Genomic DNA, 19,257 nt, shown 5'->3' on the forward strand with positions numbered 1-19,257 from the left:
TGCATGCAAACATGTCTTCTGTAACATAACATAATTTTTAAAAAACAGTGTTTTAGATTTTCCAAAAAAAACAAAAACAAACAACAGGGATGCATGTCCATATGTGTGTGTGTTGTGTATGTGCACACTTCAGTTCACACTGCTGTGCATGCATGTCGTGTGCTCAGTTTCTGGGTTGAGGTGAAGAGAGAAAGAGGGAGAGGGAAGAGGTTGGCAGGCATGTCTTTCTTCTTCTCTTGCAGCATGCCATGGGTGGGTGTTTCTGGCTGCTGCACAGTACACATTCTGTCCATCTTCTTCTACAAAAGGTAAAATAACAACAAAGACAAAAACATAAAGATACTATACAAGTCCTCAAATCTCTGCATTATCAACTAAACTGAAGTATTCTTGCTCATCTACAAAACACAAAATGATTTGGCTGTGTAAACCTCCGACCATGTTTTAGCTTGGATTTCAATAAAGTAATCCTCACCTTTCTAAGAAGCTGTCTCTAGCATGTCCCTGACTTCTTTCTCAGTCTCCATGTGACAACCTGTGACTGGTCTTTGGGGTAGGATTCTACATGCAACATCCTCGAACATGTACCAAAGGATGTTTTTGTGGGCTGGCCAGACAAACCTGTTAACACTAGTGTTCTGAATTCAGCAGACCACAACATGTGTTTCACTGTGACGATACCAGGGTACAGATTACCATCGTACTTCAGCACACACCATTTGCCAACAACTTTGGGACTTTGCCACTGAACGTCTGTGGCTGTGGCAGCCGTCTGTTGATGATTAAATGTGAATTGCTTTGCATTAAAGCCCTCACAATTCAGATTTTGTGTCGTCGTGCACAAGCTGCTGATATCCCCGTGTGTCAGTTCTCCAGGGGCTAGATTCAACAGTGAAACTGGGAAATCAGGTGAATTAGTTTTATACTGACCAATATTCATACTAATAAATTAATGAACTACAGGGCTTTACTTACTCCTGTTACTTTTACTCAGCCCTTACTCATGATTTTTAAAATAACATCTAAACAATGTGGGTAACAGAAAATAATGCAAGAATGTCAGAACTTCTGGATCATTCAATTTCATGCTCTAATTGTGGAATGTTTCAGTATTTTCAGAGTGGGGAAGGAGATTATTATCCATCCATCCATCCATCTTCTACACCCACTTTTTCCTGAAATCCAGGGTCACAGGGATCTGCTGGAGCCTATCCCAGCTCTCTTTGGGTGAAAGGCAGGGGTACACTCTGGACAGGTCACCAGTCCATCACAGGGCCACATAGAGACAAACAACCTCACACACTCACACTCACTCCTATGGGCAATTTAGAGTCACCAATCAACCTGACATACATGCTTTTGGACTGTGGGAGGAAACAGGAGTAACTGGAGAAAACCCACACAAGCACAGGGAGAACATGCAGACTCCACACAGAAAGTCCGGGTTGCGAACCCACAACCTTCTTGCTGTGAGGCAACAGTGCTAACCACTCAACCTCCATACTGCCCGGAGACTATTATTTTAACTAATATAGTACACATGTCTTATTTTTAAACAAACTCCTGAAAGCGTAGATGGGAACTGGAACCAAACAACAATGCAAAAAGAATAGATTTCCAAAGGATTTTAATAACTTTAATTCAGTGGGAACATGCAACATCCTTTTTTTTCAGTGTTATTTTCAGAGCTAGTGTGGTGACATCTGGAGCTGTTCAATTTGTCTCTAATCTGCACTCAGATACAGTTTCACTTGTCATACACCATTTTTTCATCAGTTGGAGACAAATTTGTCTTCATTCAGAAAATCAGACTGTCTGAACAACCAGACTTACACATAAACAAACATATGTTTGTTTGTGTAACTGCAAACATGTTGCCTACAATTGCACTGTTAGACTGCACAATTTAAAGGCTTCACAACAATTAGATCACAGGTGTAGCCTAGGAATAGGAATATGTATAGATGCAATTATTGTTCTTTCTGGATATTAGCACTGGAGGGCGCCATAGCTACAGAAATATATTCATATATTTTTCAGATAGTGGATTTAGTCAGGTTTATGAGGCACTTTTGTCATTTAATTAAAGGGCCAATAAGTATAATTTCAGCTGTCATTATTAAATTACCTAGAAATTTTCCATCAGCAAACATAAACTTCTCTTCAGTCATGTATCCCATTAAAGATTAGTTGTTCTAATTTGTTTTGAGTACTGGGGTCTCCCTTATTGGCAACCTCACAGATGGTCAAGGCACAACAGGTGGTGGGTAGTTATCAGATAACCAACATGGCCCATCAAACAAATATACTGGAAACGTGTCATACAATGTTTTGAAAACATCACTGCTTTTACCAAATTAAAAATATGATAACTAAATTATTTTATCAATGTAGTCATGATTCCACTAAAAGTTTTTCAGTGGTACAGTGAAAGAAAGCAAGTGACAAGTAGACTACACACACAGAGGTTCTACATTATAGAGAGTGAATTTTATAACTCTAATAGTCATTTTTATCTCCTATATTGTACTGCTACAAAACAATATATAAAAAACTCACTATGGCATTCCTGTTGAAAAATGTTTATGGGGCTCTTATGGAAGATGTTGCTGTTTACACTTAGAAAAAGCTTTTTTGCAGGAATTGGCTCTAAAGGCTGTGATTTTGTCCTTCCAGCTGTCTAAAAACACATAAATCAATTGTCTTTAACCACAGTGTCTAAAAGCATCTCTAAAAAGCCCTGTGGTGGTCTCAGACACTTTCCAGTGATTGAGGGTAAGTTTGATTCACTAGCATTTCCCCTGTAGTATGAGGTTCATTTAGAGTAGATCTGTCATTAGAGGTGTCACTGTGCCCACACTGTATCACACCACCACAGTTACATAATTATCTACCAAATTATAGCAAAACCAGACTGAGGTTCTTTGGACAAGATGCGGGGAACCTTTTCTTATTAAAAAGCTTGGGATTCCCTTGTCTGATAACTGGGGTTCAGGGCACAGGGGTCACTGAAGGGGGCTCCAGGGAATCCCAGGAAAATCTGGGTAAAGATTCCCCGGTAAACATGAGGAATATAGTGTGACTTTGTGCAACACAGCGCCTCCCGAGTGATGCTCCCTGCGGGAAAACAACACACACATGATGAAATGCAGAGATTCAGCTTGTGTGTTTACTGGGGGGTCTGCGACACAGCACGTTTGAGGACCCATGGCACAGTATCCAGCGCTGTCCGCCCCCAACATTAACCCTGCTATTTCGAGAAACTTCCAGCCCACTTTCCACGTCACTTGGAGGAATCTTTAAAGCGTCCGCCGCCTGTATAAAATGTCTCAGTCCTCGGCTGTCAGCAACATGAACGGCATGAAGACGCAGTCACCGATACTGACCATGGCAAATAATGACAACGACCCTCTGCCCCTCGGATGGGAAGTGAAGATTGACCCTCAGACTGGATGGCCCTTCTTCGTGGACCACAACAACCGCACGACTACGTGGAATGACCCGAGACACGACACGAAAAAGGTAAAGCAGCGGCGGACAAAGTTGGCTGTCGGTGCTCACGGATGACGCCTGCACAAACTCCTCCGTGGGTATTTATAGTGTCGAGCTCCGTGGGTTACCGTGTGTGTGTGTGTGTGTGTGTGTTTGTGTTTTATATATATATATATATATATATATATATAATCAGGTTGACTAGGGGCCTTGTTTGGCACCGCCACCTCCCCCTCAGACAGCTCATAAGCCGATTATAACGGGTGATGAAGCCCGTAATGTTCCCGTGTCATGATCTAATACTATTATTACTCGATGAGTCACTCTGCAGCACGTAAAGCTACCTATGATGAGCCTCTAGCTTTATTAACGCGTCTTTCGTGCTGGAAAACACCGCCACGTCCAGCTCACATTAAACTTTTTCCCTTACATGGATTGAGGCTGGTCCAGTCCCCTTGGCCTGCGGGGTGTGCGGGGAGGACAGAGCCGCCCTGATTTTCCTGTTCAGCTGTATTTGATACACGTTGGGACCACGGGTCTGCAGAGAAAAGCCGTGGGCTGCAGCGAGGTTGCCAGTTGGTTAATCTTTCGTCTCGGGGAGAGACACTGTTGTCCAAAGTTAGTGTCCGGAAGAATCTGCTAGAAAGACACAGCTGTCAGGGGATAAAATTGGTGCAGTGGTGCTGGCAGTATGCAGTGTCCCACACTGAAATGGCAGAGGGCAAAGGGTCGTTCACAGCTACTTCATAACTTTTGTCTTAGAGGAAAAATGCCCCTGGCTAATACAACAATCCGTTTTTTAAGTGTTTAGTAGCTAGAGACAAACTTTAGTCACTTTTCAGACAAGTCAGTGACATAGTGCTGAACTATGAGTAACCTGTTGCTTGTACACCTCCATACCTGTCAATGGCAGGTGTCCTGTCACTTGATACACAGTTAGAATATTAAATGTCTTTTCTACCAGGGCTAAAGTTCACAATGAGCCTGAGGCACTAGAGTGTGCTCATAGTGCTGCTGTTGTGCTTTATTTGCGTTTCCTGTGATATCAGTCATTCATACTTATATTGGCTCCTGACCCCCAGTGACATTTGTCAAACAGTTCTGGCTCTCTGTTTAATGTACTGATGAGTAGTTGACATGCTAGTTTAGGGTGTGTGCCTCTAAACTGTAACCTCTAGAGCCTCTAACTCTTTTATGTAGAAAAACTAATGTTCCACTCTGATTGTGGAACAAACTATCAAACACAAACACATTTCCAGTCAGACAACTGACTGTATTTTTAGTTGTTTTCATTTTAATAAAATAAATAAATTCATTTTCATCTCTCTGTGGAAATGGCACAATATTTTAAACTATAACTTTTGCAATTGTCATAGGAGAGGCTTTCCTTTTAGAAATACCTCTAGTTTTTGAAAAAAACATTTGATTGTATGTATTTACATATCTGTAATAAGTTCTCGCAGAGATGTTCATAATAATAATAAGTTTAGGGGGTAAGAATGTTAACCAAGTTTGTACTGTTTACTGTAGTAGCATCACTGCACCCACTAATAATATCTATACTATTTTTGTGGTTAAATATTTAAATAACTTTAACAAAAGGTATCAACATCAAAGTTTTCTAAAATCAGGTTAATTAAATGTCTTCTAAGTAGGTTGGTAGGTAAGTTGTTTTCCTTTGCTAGATCTTGCAGTATAAATGAAGATTCTTAATCGATGTTGTTGTCATTTGTTGGTGCCCTAACATTTGGAGTCTTATCTATATACCATTGCCTGTATTTTAGGTCAGAGAAGTATCAGCAAATGGACCCAACATACCACCAGAATCAAGCCCACAGGAGCCACAGAAGACTTTTGTGAGAGAAATGAAGCACCCCATTCTCCGACCAGGTTATGTCCCTATCCCAGTCTTCCACGAGGGTGCAGAGCTGAGACAGCAGCAGCACCCATGTTATTCCTACATCCAGCCAGCCGCTGAACAGAATATTCGGACAGACATAAGGACACCTTCCCCAACACCAGGGCTTCACTGCAGACCCAGATCACCTTTACATGGAACTTCAGACAGCTGCTCCACTGAGCCTGGAAAGGTTGGCTCACCTGTTTCACAAACATCAGAGGTAAGACTTGGGTGGTTTTATTGAAAAAAAAAAAGATGTTGGTGTATGTCACTAAATACTCTACAATTTTGTGAAATGTTTGTACTGGAACAAATTGCAAATTACTGGATTTTCATGGTTTCACTTTGATTTTTTATTCCAAAGCTTTATTCTGCACCGCTTCACCAACCTCCACGGCCAAGCAGCACTGGTCTTCAAGCTGGTTACATCCCTATCCCTGTGATCCATGAGGGTGGAGGAGGTCAAACACAGCCGCACTTAAATCCCTCTGTCTACTCTCAGCGCATCTCCTACCCAGATCATCAGCAGCCCTACCATCGCCTTCAGACAGATGAATGGCCTGGATACTCTGCAGCAATGCAGCCTCAGCGAGAAAGGGCCTCTCCAATACTCTATCCCCAGCATCGGGAAGCCTCATCTATTCACCTACCCCCTCATATTAGAAGCCAGTCACCTATTGTAACACAGGTGCTAGGAGACAGACCACAGGTTGTTTTGCTTTTGTGTGTTTTTGCTTAGCTTTTTCTTGATGTTCACAAATGTTTGATTTTTAGTCAGTATATATTAAACTGGATTGTGACAGATCCTAATGATTTCTTTTTTTTACTTCTACGCCTCAGCAACATGCCATCACAAGAGAACCACTGCATAAAATGGATCAGGAACAACAAAGCATGCAGCAGAAACCAGAGAACACGCAGCTCCCTCAGCCATTGTACACTGAAGCTGACATCCAAAAGCCTCAGCAGCCTCAACACTTTCAACAGCCTCCACCTCAGCAGCCTCAACACTTTCAACAGCCTCCACCTCAGCAGCCTCAACACTTTCAACAGCCCCCTCCACCTCAGCAGCCTCAACACTTCCAACAGCCCCCTCCACCTCAGCAGCCTCAACACTTTCAACAACCCCCTCCACCTCAGCAGCCTCAACACTTTCAACAACCCCCTCCACCTCAGCAGCCTCAACACTTTCAACAGCCCCCTCCACCTCAGCAGCCTCAACACTTTCAACAGCCCCCTCCACCTCAGCAGCCTCAACACTTTCAACAGCCTCCACCTCAGCAGCCTCAACACTTTCAACAGCCTCCTCCACCTCAGCAGCCTCAACACTTTCACCAACCTCAGCAGTTTCAGCAGCCACAACAGTTCCAGCAGGCACCACCTCAGACATCTCCACAGCCTCTGCAGCCTGAACCATTAATGCCATTGCAGCAGCAAGAGTTCCACCAGCCCCAGAAACCAGATCAACCACAACAACATGCTGCAGACATCACAGTTCAGTTACCTCCAAAACAAGAAGACCAGGACATGACACCTGTTCCCCCAGAGGTCCCACCTGTAAAGGTAGAGGCTGGACAGGCAGCACAGTGCCCAATGCACCCAGGCTTGGCTAAAGTCCAGCAGATAGTGGAACGGGTTGCTAAACTGGAGCAGGAGGTGAAATTATTTGACGGAAAGAAGAATGATAAAAAATACTTGCTACTGGAGGAACTGCTGACCAAAGAGCTCCTAGCATTGGACTCGGTCGACCCACAGGGTCGAGCAGATGTACGGCAGGCAAGGCGGGACGGAGTTCGTCGTGTTCAGACCATACTGGAAGAACTGGAGCAACTGGAAGAGCAGCCATGCAAGCCTATTAGCGACACAGCGATGGAAGGAGACAATCTGACACCAAAAGGGGAGCCCAGTATGATCACCAAGGAGAATGTTGATATGGTAAAGGAGATATCATAGTGACTGCACACTTCATAATGAAGAGGAGAAGAATAGCCTGCTGTACATTTGATAGTGAACAAGTCTGCTCTGGCCAGTTCTCCTCCTCCTCTATCTACAGCGTTTGTGGAAGTTGCATGCATTGATTAACAGTGTTGATATTTCCTGCCATTCAGCACATAATTGATGGTAGCTCAGTGCAATCACATTTTTCAAGCCAATGTTGTTGCCTTCTATGTTGTGCCAATGTCTTCATATCAAGACAGCTGTCATGATCAAGGTATTGACAAGAATTTCTAGTCACATTAAAGTTTGAATAAGAGGCCTTTCTCAATAAATGAAAAGAAGAGAAGAAGTATTTTCTTAAGAAATGTTATGTGTAGTTGCCTTTTGTCTTGATCAAACATTGTATGAAGCTTTTCTTAATCCAGTTAGTACACAAGTGCAAACATTGGGCTTTAAAGCCGAACTCACTGCAAACTCAATCAACAGAAGAGCATTTTCCCCTTTATTGCCACATGGCCATGTTGGAGCTGCTCTGTCACAGAACACAGTGAATATGTTTATTATATGCTGCTTTTTTTGTGCTTTACTGATTTTTGCTGTCTTTGCACTTTTCTGCCATCTTTGAAATGTTTCATGCTGAAAGATCAGCAGCATTTCATTTGAAATATTACAGTTACACAAGTTTTGATTGATGTGTTTTGAGTGTATGTGCATTGATTTCCGTGTTATTTCAAATCATTATATCAGTATTTATATAATTCTATAGTATTTTGGTACATTAATGAATGTGTAATGACAAATGGAGTCGAGATGGTGTGCCCTCCTCAAGATGTGAGACAATCAGCACTTGGTGCTACAGATTATGATCAGATTAATAAAATCAGAATGTTGTGTGACTACCAAAGCCACAATCTGTAATAATTCTCCCACAAAAACAGCCTAAAAGCCTTAAAATGCCAACTGTGAGAAAATGCCTAATTCATGAACAGACAAAGAGAAAAAAACATCAATTTGCCATTTAAAAAGATTGAAGACCACTGTTAGTATTACCCCCAAATGTCTGCATAGTAGTACAGTCTTAGATAATCTATTATAAATTATGGATTGTGGCTTAGTGTTCATCACAGTTAATGAGTAGCAACTGGATGCATTGTTGAAAGCAAGTTGGTGGTTTGAAAATAAAATATATTTGACATGAATTTTGGCTAATATTTGGGTTCTTACTATAAAATGTCAGAAATTAGAGGTAAACACCCCTTAACAGTTTACTAAAGCACAAGAGGTCATTAAATTTCTTATTTGGTCTGACAAACAATCCCACACCCATAGATATTTACTTTAGGATCCCATGAGATGTGAAAACAGCAAACCTCTAAGTAGAAACTATGGTATGTTTCGCATTTTTGCTTCAATGTTTTTTCAATTTAACAACTTAAATAAGTTGATTGAATGTTTCAACACTTCTGTATTTGTTTTAAGTGCAGTATAGGTAGTTATAGGTAGTATAATTGTGTGCATATCCCCTATGGAGAACTGAATGTGCACAATGTTTTATCCCTGCTAATCTAATTCATATTTTAATGTATGACCGTGAAACATCTGTGGCTACAAACTTGTTTACCTGGCCCACTCCTCAGCGGTCTTAAGTGTGGCTTAGTTTTCCACCAAAGAGGTTTGTGTGCCTCTTTGTTATGGAAAGAGATTTGAGACAGTAAGCACTGAACAGAAATGAGGACGCTGAAAGTAATAATTATTTTTTCACTTTAGTTTTTCAACTTTTCAGTTTCAATTAAAAAATTTTGTTTTAATTTTCAGATCTCTTTCCATACTTTCTCAGTCATAACATTTTTGTACCCTTAGTCCTACGGAGGTGGTGACATTCAAAACATATGTAAGTGATGTATTTAGTTCTTTTTATATGTTAAACCATCCTGACCTGGCTGCAGCGTTTGTTTGATGATAATCCCTCCAACATTTGTTTTGCTTACTGAAATATAGACTTCACTTTTTAAAAAACGTAATTAAAATGACTATTTAAAGCCAATAAAATAAACTCATTCGTTCGTTATTCCGTGGTTAAAATGTAACAAATAATTTCCTGTAAATAAAGGGGCCTCATATCGTTTCTGGCGCCTACTCGTTCAGTACACCGGTGTTAAGGGCAGCACCGGTGCAGCGCTGATGACGGCACAGGCGTAGATCACGTGTTATTGTTTGGAGCAGGAAACTGTCGGGTTCGTGTGAGCGGCAGCGCACACTTTCTCTCTCACTGATGTGTCTACCTTCAGCATGACCGTGGGAAGGGATGTTTCCCCGCTGGAAAGGGAGTTTAGATGTCAAAATGCGTAGGTGTGGAATAGAAAGATCCGACGCGCGTCCAGCTGCTGCCGTTACGTCGCTAACGTTAGGTAGCTAACCTAGCTCACCAGACCGTGGGAAAGGAGCTAACCGTGGCTAGAAAGTAGCCTGCCTGGCGAGATACAGTCGTGGACCTGGCTGCTAAACTAGCTAGCTGCTTATTTTTGGGTAACGTACAGGGACAAAATGGAGCTGTTCCAGGCCAAAGACGACTACATTCTCCAGAGGGGGGACCGAGCTCTGTGGTGCAGCCGAAAAGATGGGACCATGACCGTCAGACCGGGTATGTTAACGTTACGGGATGAGGTTACCCCTTTGAATGGCATAAAGGCTGTGTCTTTCTTGGGCTGGCATTATGTTACTGATGGTTTTGCTCCACAGCGGTTTAGCCTTAATCTCTGTAGTATTTCACCTCTGTAATATCGTTATCGAAGTGACTTCATGTGCCTGAATCGTCCAGCTCTGGTAAACAAAATATAGAAATTATTAGGCGCGCCATTCTTAAGATTAGAAATCATCGTCCTGGTTTTCATTCCGGGAGTGCCAACACCCCAAACTGCCTCCAAAGTTCTTGCTTTGCGGATTGTGTTACACACTGAGGGCTGGGTCTGACTCGGGCATGGTGCATGTCAGCTTTCTATGACAGGCTTTACTGTGACAGCTGAAAGGATGTGCTCTTCCTAATACAAACTACACTAGTGTCGTGATGTTAAGCTGCTCCAGGCATTACACTGTGCACACAGTGCAGAAGTGAGTACTACTCCAACGCCGTGACAAAGAATTGCTCAGGGCTTTTCTTACTAAATGAAATCCATATTCCCATTGAGGTGCTAAACTCAAAGAGAAGTTGCATTAGAGACACCAGCGGGCTGTGCGTGTGTCTGATGAAGTTGTATGGCTGTGCAGCCATCCTGAACAGGGTTTTAGTTGCACCACTGTTTCATTATTTAATTGGAAAAAGGGTTTCCACTCTTCACTAGCTATCCACTCCGAGCGCACAGTAAAGTCTATCCGTGATATTAGACACTCTGAATGAAGGTGTGGTCTCATTTTTAGTATTTTTTTTTTTTTCATTTATTTTGTTTCTGGCGAGACCTCCCTGTGGTGTCTGACTAGTGGAACAGGAAGAGCTATTGTCTGAAGTTGCCTACTGTTGATGTTCTCCGCTCTTCACCACACCCTTCACATTTTTCCAATTTTCTCCACTGTGATGTTGAATGCGTCACCAGTGTTAACTATTCCAGTTTTCCTTTGAGTCACTGAGTTAATGCATTGACATAACTGACTTCAGACTTGGCTCAGTGTTTGAAAACGTTAGTAAAAGGAGACTGGTTCATTTTTCTTTAATCAAATAACATTTTATTCATTAAATGTACTTTTCATGTCAATGTGTGCGAGCAACGACAGCTCTGCAACTGTAGTACATACTGTATCACATCCCGTTATTTGGAACCTGTTAATAGATTTAGCTGCAATGTCTAGTCTTCAACAGTCAGAGTGGTCTATTGGGCAATAAAAGCAAATTTGAACATGTTTGTAACAGAAAGTCATCTGAAATGACTCTTCTGTGCTACTTTCCAGTTTGGATTAATGCACAGGTTGACCATTGTGTTAATACTTACCTATTTCTGTCTAGTCAGTTTGTTTATGTATTGCTCATATAAATAAAACAAATGTTGACCTATGTGTATGACAAAAAGAGGAAATGTGTGCTTTTTATCTGGCCTGAAGCATATTTCTCAGAAGCCTGCCTACACCACTGTTCTGATGTTTCATCTCCATATGTTTTGATTTTCAGCAACAGACCTGTTGTTAGCTTGGAATCCTGTGTGTTTGGGTTTGGTAGAAGGTGTCATTGGAAAAATACAGCTTCATGCAGGTAAGTGGAGAATAAAAAGCTGTGGATGTGGCACATTCTTGTCAATATTTTCTGCACTGGGCACACAGAGATACCAACTCATCTAATGCTTAGTTTGTTTCTTGCTCACAAGTGGAAGGTGCAAAGAAATTGTGTACTTTGAAATGTGTGTAGTTAGGGAGAAGAGTGAGTTGATGGTGATGACTCAGTTGATGATAAATCTGATTTGCTGTGGGCCTCAGAGTAGGTCATTAAGATTATACCCTTCACAAAAGAATATCTTAATAATTTGATCATTCTGGTAAATCAGAAACATTAACGTGGTTTAAATATTTATTTACCAGATGTCCTGTGTTGCCTTATTAAAAAAAATCAGTAGTTAATGGCTGGTGTGCAGCTGCTTTCTTCACACCTTTCAGAATGTGAGGAATTCAGCACCCATGACGCAACTCCCCCTTTTTCTTTTTCCTCTTGGCAGATCTTCCGCTCGGCCTTGTTTTAATCCGCCAGAAAGCCTTGGTGGGCCATTTACCAGGCAACCACAAAGTCTACAAGATCACCAAGATAGCTGTCATTCCTCTGTCGGACGAAGAGCCCCAGGAGCTTGAGCTGGAGGTGTGCATGTAATATTGTAAATGAGGCAGCAAAAGCAGCGTTCATCTACTTGTGTTATCCAGAGGTTGAGTCATGGAAACTGGATCATTAATTTTTTTTTAGATTGACCTAAAAAACAAACTAGAAGTCCAGTTGTCATGACTCAACCTCTAGGTAACTTCAGCTGGACGACTGAGAATCTCCACAGACATCTACTTGTGTTTTAATTATTGCATTCACTCGCCCTGAGCGTCATTGTAACAGTGCTTCTGACAATCCTAAATTGCTATTTTATGCACCCTTAGAATACCTTGTGTGCGTCAGCTGGTGATTCATGCTGAAAATGGACTGACAGTGGTACAAAATGAGTTGTAGATGTATATATTTTTTTCACTTTATTAAAGGCTCTGTTTTATTTTCAGCCACACATTTAGAGTGGAAATCAAGTGTAGATACACAATTATGGTAATAGATCTTAAAGGGAGTTCACTATTGCTAAGATTTCAGTCTTTCAGGAGAGCTTCATGGATGGTGAGACAGAATATTTTCAAGTGAGTAAATATAGAGGACAGTGATTGTTCCTGGGTAGACTTTTAGACATCCTGTTGTACATTGTCCTCATACTGCAGAATGACTTTCCACTGGTTTTGTACCTACAAATCCTGTAGCTCAGTGCGGCTGTGAGATTGTTCAGTATAGTTAGCGTAGGAAAATGAGAACCGTATTGTTGTAGTTTTTAGCTGTATGTTGTGGGTAGTATCAGACTTCTTTTTTCTTTATTTTTTGTGTTGTGCTAGTATCCCAGTTCATCTCACAGAATTTTCTACAAAATAGATTGGAGAAGTTCAGTGTGGCAATTTCAACCTCATCATTACATTTTTTTTGTTTTTCAGCTTTGCAAGAAGCATCACTTTGGAATCGATAAACCAGAGAAACTGGCCCAGTCCCCCGATGAGTCTAAGTTTTTGATGAAAACTTTAAGTCAGATCAAATCTAATGTGGCTGTGCCCATCAAGAAAAAGGTATTTTTGTGATGTTCACGTAATAAAAAGTTGAGAAGCTTCTGTCAAAACCACAATCTACCTTGTGGTTTTCTTAGGATTTGACTTTCTTTGTTTGCTTAGCACTCTTTTCTATCCACCTGTCCAATCCACTCTTCCCCTGCCTTCCAGGTCAAAGAAAACAAAGAGAAGGAACGGTTGGAGAGGCGACTGCTGGATGAGCTCTACAAGATATTCATGGACTCAGACTCCTTCTACTACAGCATGACCTACGACCTGACAAACAGTGTGCAACGTCAAGGAGACTCAGAAAAATCCAGCCTACCACTATGGAAACAGGTCCATAGAGAAACAGAAACATAAAGTTAGACTTGTTGCCTTTTTTAGATTTATATATTGCAAAAAAGTTTTACGTCTGACTGACTGTAGTTTTTTATTTTTGTCAAAGGTTGATGACCGTTTCTTCTGGAATAAACACATGATCCAAGACCTTATTGACCTCCAGGTAAATAATCTTCCCTACTGGAATAAATAGAGTGGTAGAGCTTGTTGTTTTTCTGTATTTATAATTGAATAATTAGAATTGAGTGTAATGACTTTGTCCCCACATTTGATTCTTTTGACAACTGCTGATCCAGTCGTAGGGTTTTCTTTATATAGCTGTCATTTCAAACTGTAGCTGACCGTGCTGTGTAAGCGTTGTATGTGCTGACACCAGGGTTTTATCAGAAGAATATGAAAATACTTATTGAAGGGATAATTGCTCTGAGTTATTAAAGAGTGTTTAATTTGCATACTTGGCAGATATAGAGTGCCTCCTTATCTACCTACTAAACAATATTTTAATCTTCTTGTCCTGCTGAGTTTTTTTTTTTTTTTTTGGAATGCTCCAGGTCCCAGAGGTTGACTTTTGGGTGATGCCAATCATCCAGGGGTTTGTACAGGTTGAGGAACTGGTGGTGAACTACAACGAGACCTCTGATGAAGAGAGGAGCAGCCCTGAGACCCCACCGCAGGAGGTCACCTGTGTTGACGACATCCATCCTCGCTTCACTGTGGCCCTGATCTCCAGACGGAGCCGTCACCGGGCAGGTAAAGCAGCTAGTTACTATTAGCACAGTCTAGAAGAAGTTCCTGGCTGAGCTGTGGTGCCACAAACGTGTATGTTATGTTTTGTAAGTAGGACTGATATTTATCCAACAATACAGCCAATATTTAATCATTCTCTTCAAGTGAAGCGTGATCTTTGGTATAAATAATCTGAATAGGGTTGTTGCATTTGCTTTTCCCAAAGGGATGCGGTACAAGCGCAGAGGAGTGGATACAGATGGCCATGTGGCTAACTATGTGGAGACAGAGCAGTTAATCCACGTGCACAGCCACACTCTGTCCTTTGTGCAGACCCGTGGCTCCGTGCCTGTCTTCTGGAGCCAGGCAGGGTATCGTTACAATCCCCGGCCACGTTTAGAGAAAGGTCAGCAAATTATCTTGCATGTAGTCCTACAGAGAGGGACTTTTGGAGTCTTTGTTTGAGTATAGTGGGTCTGGCAAGTTTTAGTGTTTTTCACTTAGATATGTCTCACCTAATAAGCAAATGCAATAGGAAACAGCACAGTCCTGTAAAATCTTAAAAACAAGATCTCTTGATGTCTTTAGCCAGATTGAGTTGTATGAAAACCCACTGTGTGTGTTTATTTATGTTTTAGGGGAGAAGGAGACAATGTCTTACTTTTCTGCTCACTTTGAACAACAGCTTAAACTCTACAAGAAGCAGGTGAGTTATAATACCCATTTGTTGATTGGGTATGTGTTTAGCATATCGACCAACTACATGCATGAATCAGGCTTGTGTTAGGATTGTTATTTTAAATATATCGCAGTTGTGCTTATTCTGCCACCAGTGTTTGCATATCATTTGAATGTTTTGACTGAAATTGTAGCATGTGAACTACCACGCGCCTCATGTGGCAACTAAAAATTAACCTGAGAGCATCTGAAAAGAATTGCTGACTTCACTCCACTGATGTTATCTCTCAGTATATAGCACTCTGTATCGTCTTCTTCAGGTCATCATCAACCTAGTGGATCAAAGCGGCCGGGAAAAGCTGATCGGTGACGCCTATCTGAAGCAGGTGCTGCTTTACAACAACCCAAACCTCACATACGTTTCATTTGACTTCCATGAGCACTGGTAAGAGAATCATGTTTCTCAGCAGTGACGCTTGCTCATAAATGCACATGCATTTATGCCATATTTATACATTTCACATCCCCTTTCTGCTTCCTACATCCTGTTTCTCAGTCGAGGCATGAAGTTTGAGAACGTGCAAATACTGACTGATGCAATTTCTGATATCATCACTGACATGAAGTGGGCCTGGTAAGTGTCTCTTCAGGAATTTTTTTTTTTTTTTTTAGAGAAATGCTGATAACATGAACACTTGGACATGCATGGTTTTGTAAGACAGAAAACAACAATAAACCCCAAAGTGCTATAGTGTGTATTGGTATATTACACCCGATTATTACGGGGCTAAAAATCTTAATCCTGTGAATATGCTGTATATTTTTCTGAATGTTGTTTTCTCTGTCAGGGTGGACCAAGCAGGAGTCATCTGCAAGCAGGAGGGAATCTTCAGAGTCAACTGTATGGATTGTCTTGACAGGACCAATGTAGTTCAGGCTGCTATTGCTCGCGTCGTGATGGAACAACAGGTGAGATAAATTCCTCACATCACAAACCCTTGTCTGCTGTACCTTGTTGGTGCTGCTTTCTAAATGTACTTCCTTTACCCAGTGGCCTTTTATTCTGAAGGTTACATTGTTCCTTATCAGAACTGTGTCCAGCTAAATACACTAGTAATATAAACTTGACTGTCGAGATATTCAGAGAAAATACACATCAAAAAATGTGTCATTAAAAGAAGTTATGTTTAGTAATAATTAAAACATTGATCATGTAGAATAATCAACATTGGCATGAATGCTGATGCCACATTTTATACGAGTGCTTTCCAAAGCTCTGATCACAGAATGCTCAACGACGATTCAATTCAATGATTTGTCGGATTCACTGGGAAACATGAATCCTGTTATTTTATATGCTAAACTTTGTGTTTGTACATAGATTACTGACATCTGCATATATTTATTCATCCGATCTCACAAACGACGGCTGTACTCCTTTCATGCTCGTGCAGCAAAGACAGCAGACTAGCACTTGTGTGCACAACACAGCTTAGATTATACACCCTGAATCTTTAAAGATTTCTAGAAATCCAGCAACTCCGCCATATTGTCTTGGATCACATTTTATGTAAATCTAAATTAAGAAATAAATAAAAAACTTACATTTCATGCTAATGCAATGCAAACTATGAAAGAGATAGCACAAAGCACTGAAAGGTTTGACAGCATGCCAGTGGACAACAATGTCTCTTTTCTTCCTGCAGCTAAAGAAACTGGGCGTGATGCCTCCAGAGCAGCCTCTGCCTCTCAAGTGTTACAGGATTTATCAGATTATGTGGGCCAACAATGGAGACACGATCAGCAGACAGTATGCAGGCACAGCAGCGCTCAAGGTAACATTTTTGTCTTTGTGTACATGTTCTGAACCAGTTTTCTTAAACAAACAGTAGTAAAGTGTGCCCTCACAGTCGGTTGGTGGAGAGTTCAGGCTGCTGAGACATAAGTTTGATAGAAGGATTCTGAAATCAACAGCAAACATAACAAAGACTACAGAGAGATTACAGAGGGTCACATGTCAAAGGTGAGACAAAATTTATATTTATCAAACACTGTTTGTTCTGTTTTAGGGAGATTTTACCAGGACGGGAGAGAGGAAACTGGCTGGTGTGATGAAGGACGGTGTGAACTCAGCCAACCGCTACTATCTGAACCGCTTTAGGGATGCCTACAGGCAGGCAGTAATTGGTATGTAAAAACATGTAAACAATACCCATGTTGTCCTAAAAATCAGTCTTTGATTGACACGTCTGAATCCTCTGCCTCTCCCTGCAGACCTAATGATGGGCCTGCCAGTGACAGAGGACCTCTACTCCATCTTCAGTAAAGAGAAGGAGCATGAAGAGAAAGAGAAAGAGAGCCAAAGAGGAGCTCAGGAGCAGGTCAGTCTCCTGCTGCAGACCTACATGCAGCTTCTGCTCCCAGATGATGAGAGGTTTCATGGTGGCTGGGCCCTCATCAATTCTGACATGAGGTTAGTGGTCAGCTGTCTATCTGAGTGTTGATACTTTCTAAATAATTTCATATCCTCAGGTTTATCTGAGCAGCATCAGGTTTCTTTATACTGTGCTTTCAAGTAGTTTCTAAAATGCTGTGATTATACTAACTGTCCTTTTAACTTTCACCAGTCTCATTGATGCAACCAACAAAGACGTGGATGTGCTGCTGCTTCTCTCTGACAAAGCCTATTACATTGCTTAGTAAGTCTGCCTTTACATTTGCAGAACTGTTTCTTTAAAAATAGTTCTCATTAATTCATTTATATTGCATTTATTTTCTTGTAGCTACGATGAGGAGGCGGATAAAGTCAATCAATACCAGCGGCTCAATTTAGAGGGGTTGGAAAAGATCGAAATTGGTAAGAAGTTAGACTCAGAGGAGAAGTGAGGGTTCTCGTACACTAAGTGAGTCACCCAACACTTCCCAATAGTGTGCCAATAGTTTCTCAGTAACCTTTCAGCAGTATCTTCGTTGAAGATGACTCATGCAGGGAAAGCACGTCACAAAAAATGGAAGTTAGAAGTTGTGATTTGTTTTTCAGGTCCAGAGCCTACGCTCTTTGGGAAGCCAAAGTTCTGCTGTATGCGTTTGCATTACAGGAATGAAGAGATGAGTGGATACTTTCATACACTAAGAGCAGCAACACGAAATCCTGAGGATGACGGAAAAGGTAGAATGTAATGCTTTAAATATTTTAAATTATAAGGGAACTTTTTATACCACAATCTCTGAATTTATTAGTTGAGACTTATATTGTGACATATTTCAGATACCTTACAGTGCATAGCTGAGATGCTCCGCATAACAAAACAAGCCATGGGGCTGGACATGCTAGTGGTTGAAAAGAAGCTGGAGAGGTGAGTACTCATTTGTCATTATTAAGATTTTTTGCATTAATCTCTCCTACACAAGATTCAATGTAATGGAGATAAACATATTTAATGTTAATTTTATTGAGACAACATATTTTAATATAACAATTAAAATATTTAAACAATCACAAGGATGTGTATAGTATTCTGGACTTAACATTGTTTGTATTTTGTTGCAGACGACAGAGTAAACCTCATGAGGATATCATGGGGATCCAAAATAAACCTGCCGATCAGGTCCATGGTAGCTCAGGTCTGGCACAGGGCAAAAGTTTCCTCCTCAACAAATTCTCCTCTCTCAATCAAAAAGTGAAACAGACCAAGACAAATGTAAACATTGGCCCTTTCAGGCCACTCGGGAGGCTGAGCAACTTCTCTAAACCTGATGTAAAAGTCAATTTCCTAAAACCAACTATGCATGTCAACCTGTGGAAGTCAGACAGCAGCTTGGAGAAATCAGATATCGTCCCTGGCACAGGAGCCTTGAAAGACCTCGGTGATGTGCACTCTGAAATCTCAGATGACTCTGACTCTTATAATTCTGACCCAGAGCATCCATGTTCTGGTTCTTTAGAAAACGTGGACTATGTGCTACCCAGCTGCGGCATTGTAGCATCAAACCCACGTCTGGGCAGCCGCTCTCAGTCTATTGGTAGCGTGGAGCTAAATATCCCCTCAGTTATCCGTGTCACTGGCTGTGATGGAATACAGGAAAGCTCCTCCCAAGTTGGTGATGACAAGTCTCCAGGAGCCGCCTCATTGGCTGAGGAAGCCATTCTGATTGACTTTGGTACTCCCATTGACGCCTACTGCCACCAGTTTGTCCAGGATGCACAGACCAAACCTGTTGAGGTGTTTGGAGAGCAGCCTCCAACTGCTGTCCTCTCATCCAACCCTGTGTTGTCTGTGAAGACAAAGTCTCCAGCAGACTCAGACAAGCAGCCAAGTTCCGAGCAGGAGAAGCCCCAGCTCCCCAGACCATCCCAGTTAGACGTCCAG

At 41.4% G+C, this 19,257-nt stretch overlaps 2 protein-coding genes across 4 annotated transcripts in view; both read left to right on the forward strand.

Annotated features, from left to right (window-relative positions):
• Positions 1 to 3,293: 3,293 nt before the first annotated feature.
• bag3 (BCL2 associated athanogene 3) lies at positions 3,294 to 8,529 on the forward strand. Its single transcript, XM_026309122.2, has 4 exons — positions 3,294 to 3,522; positions 5,277 to 5,612; positions 5,757 to 6,101; positions 6,233 to 8,529. Exons 1-4 carry the CDS (start codon positions 3,325 to 3,327, stop codon positions 7,343 to 7,345), a joined length of 1,992 nt encoding a protein of 663 aa, XP_026164907.1. The 5' UTR covers positions 3,294 to 3,324; the 3' UTR covers positions 7,346 to 8,529.
• Positions 8,530 to 9,556: 1,027 nt separating this feature from the next.
• Positions 9,557 to 19,257, forward strand: part of inpp5f (inositol polyphosphate-5-phosphatase F) — an 11,580-nt gene continuing 1,879 nt past the window's right edge. The window contains exons 1-20 of one of the 3 annotated variants that reach the window (XM_026309120.2): positions 9,557 to 9,971; positions 11,487 to 11,567; positions 12,025 to 12,161; positions 13,034 to 13,162; positions 13,313 to 13,480; positions 13,590 to 13,646; positions 14,035 to 14,233; positions 14,436 to 14,615; positions 14,848 to 14,915; positions 15,208 to 15,332; positions 15,444 to 15,521; positions 15,736 to 15,856; positions 16,594 to 16,722; positions 16,957 to 17,074; positions 17,162 to 17,360; positions 17,515 to 17,586; positions 17,671 to 17,744; positions 17,928 to 18,056; positions 18,156 to 18,243; positions 18,438 to 19,257. The exon at positions 18,438 to 19,257 is cut by the window's right edge and continues 1,879 nt beyond it. In XM_026309120.2, coding sequence (XP_026164905.1) covers positions 9,875 to 9,971; positions 11,487 to 11,567; positions 12,025 to 12,161; positions 13,034 to 13,162; positions 13,313 to 13,480; positions 13,590 to 13,646; positions 14,035 to 14,233; positions 14,436 to 14,615; positions 14,848 to 14,915; positions 15,208 to 15,332; positions 15,444 to 15,521; positions 15,736 to 15,856; positions 16,594 to 16,722; positions 16,957 to 17,074; positions 17,162 to 17,360; positions 17,515 to 17,586; positions 17,671 to 17,744; positions 17,928 to 18,056; positions 18,156 to 18,243; positions 18,438 to 19,257 — 3,069 coding nt within the window. In that variant the 5' untranslated portion in view covers positions 9,557 to 9,874. Of the gene's footprint in view, positions 9,972 to 11,486; positions 11,568 to 12,024; positions 12,162 to 13,033; positions 13,163 to 13,312; positions 13,506 to 13,589; positions 13,647 to 14,034; positions 14,234 to 14,435; positions 14,616 to 14,847; positions 14,916 to 15,207; positions 15,333 to 15,443; positions 15,522 to 15,735; positions 15,857 to 16,593; positions 16,723 to 16,956; positions 17,075 to 17,161; positions 17,361 to 17,514; positions 17,587 to 17,670; positions 17,745 to 17,927; positions 18,057 to 18,155; positions 18,244 to 18,437 lie in introns of those variants that run through there. The other 2 variants (XM_026309121.2, XR_003295827.1) reach the window with 2 other exon arrangements.

The sequence above is a fragment of the Mastacembelus armatus genome, chromosome 15, assembly GCF_900324485.2.
Source record: "Mastacembelus armatus chromosome 15, fMasArm1.2, whole genome shotgun sequence".
NCBI lineage: Eukaryota > Metazoa > Chordata > Actinopteri > Synbranchiformes > Mastacembelidae > Mastacembelus > Mastacembelus armatus.

What these genes read in the sequence shown, in the direction of transcription:
- bag3 (XM_026309122.2), top strand. Translation starts at nt 3,325, where the DNA reads ATGTCTCAGTCCTCGGCTGTCAGCAACATGAACGGCATGAAGACGCAG. An exon ending in CTGTTTCACAAACATCAGAG is followed by an intron (nt 5,613 to 5,756) that starts GTAAGACTTGGG and finishes TTTATTCCAAAG; the next exon opens with CTTTATTCTGCACCGCTTCA. An exon ending in TGCTAGGAGACAGACCACAG is followed by an intron (nt 6,102 to 6,232) that starts GTTGTTTTGCTT and finishes TCTACGCCTCAG; the next exon opens with CAACATGCCATCACAAGAGA.